This window comes from Jaculus jaculus, chromosome 10, assembly GCF_020740685.1.
Source record: "Jaculus jaculus isolate mJacJac1 chromosome 10, mJacJac1.mat.Y.cur, whole genome shotgun sequence".
Taxonomy (NCBI): Eukaryota; Metazoa; Chordata; class Mammalia; order Rodentia; family Dipodidae; genus Jaculus; species Jaculus jaculus.
In genome coordinates this window covers 21,368,311-21,375,348 of record NC_059111.1, presented here as the reverse complement: position 1 = coordinate 21,375,348, position 7,038 = coordinate 21,368,311, and the positions used below count along the sequence as shown (strand labels likewise).

General features: G+C 54.0%; 1 protein-coding gene across 1 annotated transcript in view; it reads right to left on the bottom strand.

Moving 5' to 3' along the window:
• Positions 1–1,462: 1,462 nt before the first annotated feature.
• The window catches only part of Ccdc33 (coiled-coil domain containing 33), a 128,603-nt gene continuing 123,027 nt past the window's right edge, over positions 1,463–7,038 (bottom strand). Inside the window, exons 14-22 of the mRNA XM_045160581.1 lie at positions 6,843–7,005; positions 6,500–6,591; positions 5,885–6,016; positions 5,657–5,771; positions 4,407–4,564; positions 3,935–4,036; positions 2,988–3,074; positions 2,416–2,529; positions 1,463–1,691 (exon numbers count right to left, since the gene is read on the bottom strand). Coding sequence (XP_045016516.1) covers positions 1,542–1,691; positions 2,416–2,529; positions 2,988–3,074; positions 3,935–4,036; positions 4,407–4,564; positions 5,657–5,771; positions 5,885–6,016; positions 6,500–6,591; positions 6,843–7,005 — 1,113 coding nt within the window. The 3' untranslated portion in view covers positions 1,463–1,541. The remainder of the gene's footprint in view (positions 1,692–2,415; positions 2,530–2,987; positions 3,075–3,934; positions 4,037–4,406; positions 4,565–5,656; positions 5,772–5,884; positions 6,017–6,499; positions 6,592–6,842; positions 7,006–7,038) is intronic.

Sequence of the window (7,038 nt, the reverse complement as noted above, 5' to 3'; positions counted from 1 at the left end):
TCACCCTACCCAACCCTTCTGTGAGCTCACCCCCCGCCTCAGCTTCCCCCTCCAGGCAAGACGACAGACTGGTTGCTCACGCTGTGGGTGGCAGGTGGGGAGACCATCGGAGGGTCTCTGGTGTAGCATTTGGAGTTTATGATATCGAGTCCAGTCCAGCCCTCTCTGATTCCACAATCCTGCTCTGCGCATGTGATGGGCTTTGTTAAGTCCTGCAGGCAAGGCAGCTAGTCCAGCCTGAGAGAGTAGCCCTGCTCTCTTGGACTCCTGGCCCTGTGCTTTTCTCTCCTTCCTACTGCCCTTCTTTTCTCTGGGCCTAAATCATCTTTTTTTTAAAAAAATTATTTTTATGGGCTGGAGAGATGGCTTAGTGGTTAAGCGCTTGCCTGTGAAGCCTATGGACCCCGGTTCGAGGCTCGGTTCCCCAGGACCCACATTAGCCAGATGCACAAGGGGGCGCACGCGTCTGGAGTTCGTTTGCAGTGGCTGGAGGCCCTGGCGTGCCCATTCTCTTTTTGTCTCTATCTGCCTCTTTCTCTTTCTGTCACTTTCAAATAAGTAAACAAAAATAATTTAAAAATTTTTAAAAATATCTCTCCAGCCCCTAAATCATCTTTGACTGAAGAACGTCAGTGCCAGAAAGGGCCTCCCTGCCAAACAAAGATGGTCAGCTTTTCATGGGGTAGATGAAAAGCCTGAGAAAATTCCTTTTTTAAAACAATTTTTAAAATTATTTATTTATTGACTGATTTGAGAGCGACAGACACAGAAAGACAGATAGAGGGAGAGAGAGAGAATGGGCGCGCCAGGGCTTCCAGCCTCTGCAAACGAACTCCAGACGCGTGCGCCCCCTTGTGCATCTGGCTAACGTGGGACCTGGGGAACCGAGCCTCGAACCGGGGTCCTTAAGCTTCACAGGCAAGTGCTTAACCGCTAAGCCATCTCTCCAGCCCAAGCCTGAGAAAATTCTGAACCACCTCCAGTCACACTCACGCACAGCCAGAACCCAGGCCTTCTGGGGCAGAACTCTCACCGCGTCCTGTCTGCCTTCTTGTATCTGGCTATATACGTGCAGACACCTGCTTCGCTTGGCTCTGGTTAATGGGATGTTTCATATGGACTGTAAGTGATGTCATGGGAAGGCCTCGAGTCCTTCTCTTCCCAAGAGACTGATGAACCAGGCTTGAGGCAAAAGATTTCAGATACCACAAGACCCGTGGGAGGAGCCCTTGCCTTCTCTTCCTCCTCCTCCTCTCTCTTGGAGCTGGGATCCCAGCACCTCACTCCTGGAAACGTGGTCTCCCCAGTGTCTTTGTCTCTCCACTGTCCTGGGTCTATCTGGCGTTTGGCTTTTCAGGTTAGGCTGGAGGCCATTAAGTTGGCTACGGGTGGCCCAGGATCAGAGTGGGGTGTGAGATGAGCAGCCGGCCCTCAGGCTGCGCGGGAAGAGACACGGACTTTGTTGAGCTATGGTGTTTATTAATGTAATCTTTATGGAGGGCATGCCTCCTGGCACACAGGGAAGGAGGCCTGCTCTGGGTTCAGGTTTGCTGGGGGTTAGAGGTCTCATGCTGGGGGTTCAAGGTCTCATTCTTGGGGTTCGAGAGCTTGTTGAGCTTTGAGTCTGAGCTGGAAAGCAGGGATTCCAGCTTGGAGGGCTGCTTCAAGTCCTTGGAGTGGGTCGAGACGTACTGTGAAATACAAAGTAAGGCAGGTGGGTATGTCCCTAGGCATACACTGGTAAAGGCACCCTGCCTGGCAAGCTGTGCCCTGAGGCTCCAAAACTCCATAGTCTATGATGCCTTAAAGGGTTCTAAGCCCATTTTATCACAGCCTTATTTCTCCAGGGCCTTAGGACCCAGGGGATCTTGCAAAGGCAGCCCCGTGTTTCTCCTCACCCCCTCATTCTTCAGTCCTTGCCAGGAGCAGTGGAGCCTTGGCCTCAAGCAAAGTGAAAATTCCTGGGAACTGGGCAATGTGGAGATGACCCCAGCACTGACACCAGCCCCTCTGAGAAGGCAACTAAGCAGAGAACCTCCGGCACTAGCAACGGGTGGGGTGGACCACAAGCTACTCTGCCAGTGAGCAAACCCAGTCCTGGATTATAGGCAGTGCCAGAACATTCTGGAAATGGCCTGTGCAGGTCTCCTCCTCCACAGTTAGCACCTCCTTGAGGTTCACAAAAACCCATGGGAGAAGAGATTATCTTGGGCAGGGGTTCCTGTCCCTTGTCATGTGGGGAATTGGAGGGCCAGCGAGGGCTCAGTTAGTAACATACAGAACTCATTTCAGGACTTCTGATGCCTAAGCTCAAGAAAAACCTCAAGTTTTTTTTTTTTTTTTCCTCAGGGTCCAGTGACTTGGGAGTGGGGTGGCTTCCAGATTCCCAGGAGTTCCTCTGGAAGGGTCACTCACAGGTTGGTCTGTGATGATAAGGTTTGAGGGGTGCCTAAAGCCGTGCGCTTGTTCCTGCAGCCGCATGGCCAAGTCCTGCTTCTCTCGCGCCCACTGCCGAGCTGACTCCTCCAGCTGCAGACATGGAGAGAGGCAGTTGGAGCGGGCCACAGGCTTTTCCTTGAGAGCTTAGGGCAACTAGGGGCCCGAGCCTGCTCTCTGGGCAAAAAGCAAAGCTCTAGGTTATGTGGGCTTGAAGGGATCTAGGTGGCAGAAGGGTTGAGGGGCCCAAGCAGCCAGACCACCAAAGACACAGATAGAACTTTCCTACAGGGCACACAGAGCAAGTTCACGCCAGGGTCTTGTCCTTGGTCACAGAATGAGTCGTGGACCAAGGCCATACACTAAGCCTTGGTTTTTTATCCCAGATCGAGAGCTCTGGTCCTGTTCACATACTGAACCCTGGTCCTGGTCAATGACTGAGCTCTGGTTCCTGGGCACAGATTAATTCCTGATCCTACCCGCTCATTAAGTCTCAATCCTGGTCACAGCCTGATCAGGCCCAGCCTGATCAATTCCTGCTCCTTGCCCACCTGGGTTTCCAGAGACAGAATCCGGCTCTGAGCCTGTTCCAGCTTAGCCAGGAGGTTTAACTTGTCTGAAGTCCCACCAAGCAGATCCTGTGGGCAAAACAGAAACTCATGTGGGGTCTCAGCTGGTGGCCATGACCACGTGAGTTCAGGAAGCTTTGAGGTACCTATGAAGAAACCAGCCAGCTCTGAGTTCCAAACTCAGCTGCCACTTCAAAGATCTCTTTCCAAAGATTCACATGGTGCCTGGTATCTATTTTTTTTTCATAGCTGTTTCCCACATGGATTTAGAGGAATCTGTTTTTATTTTCTCCCCCTCAGAGACAGGATCTCCAGTATCTCCAGATGGCCTTGAATTGCTATATAGCTGAGGATGCCCTTGAACTTCTGATCCTCCTGCCTCCATCTCCTGAGGGTTAAGATTACAGGCATGCACCACACCTGGTTTTATGTGGTGCTGGGGATCAAACCCAGTGAGCAAACCCAGTCCTGGATTATAGGCAGTGCCAGAACATTCTGGAAATGGCCTGTGCAGGTCTCCTCCTCCACAGTTAGCACCTCTTTGAGGTTCACAAAAACCCATGGGAGAAGAGATTATCAAAGCCTTGTGCATGCTAGGTAAGCACTCTGCCACCTGAGCTACATCCTTAGCCTCCACCTGATGTTTTCCAAACATCAATTGTTTACTGCAAAATGCACCAAGGAGCGCCCTCTAATGCCCAGAAGGGGGGTTGCACTGGAAGTCTTTTCCAAGTGAAGAGGATCCAAGCCCACAGTTTACCCGGCTATCTGTGCCTCGGAGGAGCTTCAAGACAGAACTCACCTGTACAAGTCCTGGGACGAACAGAAACGCACTCCTGTGTCCCCCTGCCCACAAATGGACTTTGAATTTGTGTACAGTGGCGGCATCTGGAGGAGCTTGGGAAGCAGAGGTGCCTTGGGACACCCACCTGTGCGGGCAGGGCCGCTGTGCCCTTGGAGTGGCCTGGGCCATCTGTCTCTGGAAGCCACTCTGCCAAGTCTCCACCTGCTCCCAACTCCCCGGGGTCCACCTGGGATGGGGAAAAGGGGTCTCCCAGGGTGTGCCAATCCCGGGAAATGCTCCAGATGGGAGCTCTGGGGAGGCCTGACAGGAATGGCTCCAAGTAGGAGCCAGACAGTGGCGGAATGAGGTAGGGCTCAGGGGTCAAAGATTAGCCGGGGGCTTGCTTAATTTCAGGATGCTGGATGAGGGTTTTTTTGTTTTTTTTTTTTGAGGGCTGGGGAGGAAGCTTTCTGAGACTTGCATCTTAGGAGTACAAGAGCGGGGTTGCCGGGAGATGCTGGGTGCTGGGAAGCCCGGCTCCCGGCCTGGACCCTCCACTCGGTCCGTGCTGGGGATGACAGCGGGGACACCGGGTGACCTGTACAGGTGGCTCTTACCGGCAGGGCCTGCTGCTGCAGAATGATGGGGGCTGACTGCTGGCGATTCTTTTCCAGCTCTGCCCGCAGCCTCGCGTTTTCTGCCAGCAGCACTGAGTAGAAATCAACAGGCAGGTTCTCTCCCAGGTGAATGCCAGGGGTTGAGAACGTGGGGAAGGCTGTGAATGCGGCGGACAGTTGCCTGTGAGATGGGCTCTCCCGTCTGCATGTCCCTCCCTCCCGTCCCCATATTTGTGCTCCTGTTCTGCTCCCCAGCCCGTGGATGGCTCCCTATGGCTGGTGGTATGGGGTCCACCCTCCTCGGGCTTGTCTCCCCCAGCCACTGAGAAGCTGACTCCACTGTTTTTCACACCCTCCTTTTCCCACACTCTGGGTAACCTAAGGGTCCCTGAGAGGTAGGCCCGACTTTCAATGTCTTCTAAAAAAAAATTTGGGGGGCTGGAGAGATGGCTTAGGGGTTAAGCGCTTGCCTGTGAAGCCTGAGGACCCCGGTTCAAGGCTCGGTTCCCCAGGACCCACGTTAGCCAGATGCACAAGGGGGCGCACGTGTCTGGTGTTCATTTGCAGTGGCTGGAGGCCCTGGCGTGCCTATTTATTCTCTCTCTATCTGCCTCTTTGTCTGTGGCTCTCAAATAAATAAATAAAAATAAACAAAAATTTAATTAAAAAGATTTAGACATCACTCCTCTCTCCAATGCCCAGCAGTGAAGGCTGAGCCCAGGGCCAGGTACAGAAGGAGCCTGGAGGCTCCTTGTACTCCTCCACAACCCCCCAAAGAAATCCCATGCTTTGGGCTGACTTGATACGATGTCACCCCATCACCCCGTCCTTCCCTACTCTCATCAGAGTCACCTCTAGGTGGCTGCGGTTTACACCAAATGTGGAAAACAAATCATTGATTTCATCAAAGTGGTTTTGTCTGTTTGCTCTGTGGAGCAGAGCAGTGGGCGATGTGGAGATAGAGAATCCAGGGCCATCCTTCTCTGTTTCCCCTAGCTCCCCTAGTCCATGGGGCCTCATTTCTGGAGGCCTGGCTTCTTTCTGCCTTGCCCAACCAGCGCCCCTGTGTCTTGAGGGTCTTCCTGGAAGGAGGGGCTCGGGGGCCCCGTGGAAGCACTCAGTGACAGAGAGAAGTAGTAGAGTATTGCACTGGCTCCTTCTGGCAAGTTCTTCTGAAGCTGGGGGGGAGCTTCAGAAGGCAGATCCAGGGTGGGACAAGAGTTGGGGGTGGGGTTTGCATTCCCATTCACCTTGGGGAGCAAGGCCACCCATGGTGGGTTGCCCCTGAGGCCTGCTTGGTGGCACCATGGGCTCCTTCCTTTCACGTAGCCTGTCTTCCAGAACCTGCTCCATCTTCTCAATCACCTGGCAACAGAGCATGGATTCTGGGCTGGCCTGGGGGAGGGGAGGGGGACTCCCCATCTTCCTGGCCACAGATCCTCCGGCGGACCGCCACCTCGCCCTCCCCCAGCACCTACCTTCTCCTGATGCCGCACGGTGTCTTCCAGGTCCCTCATCTTCTGCAGCTTGTCCTGGTACCGTTTCAGCAGTGCAGTCTGGGGCTGCCGAGCCTGGTGCAGGAGCAGCAGCTCTTTCTCTCGATCATTCTTCTGCAGGGGGAGACACGGAAGGACGTGTGCATGTGTGCGTGGGGGGGAGGTCACCCACGGCCGTGAAGAGTTCATGAGGGCCCCTGTGGATCCTCCACTGGCTGTCCCTCCTCCTCTCGGTGTTTTCTTTCTTTCTTTCTTTCTTCTTCTTCTTCTTTTTTTTTTTTACAATTATTTCCTTGTTTTTTGTTTTATTTATTTATTTGAGAGCGACAGAAAGAGAAAGAGGGAGAGACAGAGAGAGAGAGAATGGGCGCGCCAGGGCTTCCAGCCACTGCACACAAACTCCAGACGCGTGCGCCCCCTTGTGCTAACGTGGGACCTGGGGAACCGAGCCTCGAACTGGGGTCCTTAGGCTTCACAGGCAAGCGCTTAACCGCTAAACCATTTCTCCAGCCCTCTTGGTGTTTTCTTGCTAAGAAGACTTCTGACACTGCTCGGTGATGCCCTTCCTCTGCCCACCCCCAACGAGCCCCAGCTCACCCGAATTAGCTCATTTTGAAGGTGCTGCACTTTGTCGCGCAGTCTCTTCATATCCACCTCACTCAGCAACAGCTTCTGCCTCATGGACTCTGCTGGGGACAGCAGGAGGCAGCTCAGGGGTGGTGATGGAGTCTCCCACCTATTTCTCATCCCTGTTCCAGCTGGGTTGGAACCATGAAAGTGTGTGGGGCATGTGTGTGGGAGGGGGGAGGGAGCGGGGCTCCTGAAAACCCAAGTCCAGCTGCACCCACATCTGGAGAAAGCTCCCCACCATCCTGCTTCCAATTCAGAGCCGGGGAGCTGACAGGGATGGTGGGCTCTTTCGAGATCCGGGTGTCCTCACCGAGGGTTTCCTCCTCTGCTCGGCTCTGCTCCTCTTCCACACCCTGCTGGGTCAGGCGGTTCCTCAACATGCAGTTCTCCCCCTCCAGGATGCTGGTCTGCTTCCTCAGCAAGAGGATGTCCTCTGCCATCTTCTGCATGGCCCGCCGGTAGTTATTCATCTCCTGGAGTCCCAGAGCACAGAGCTGAGACCCCTG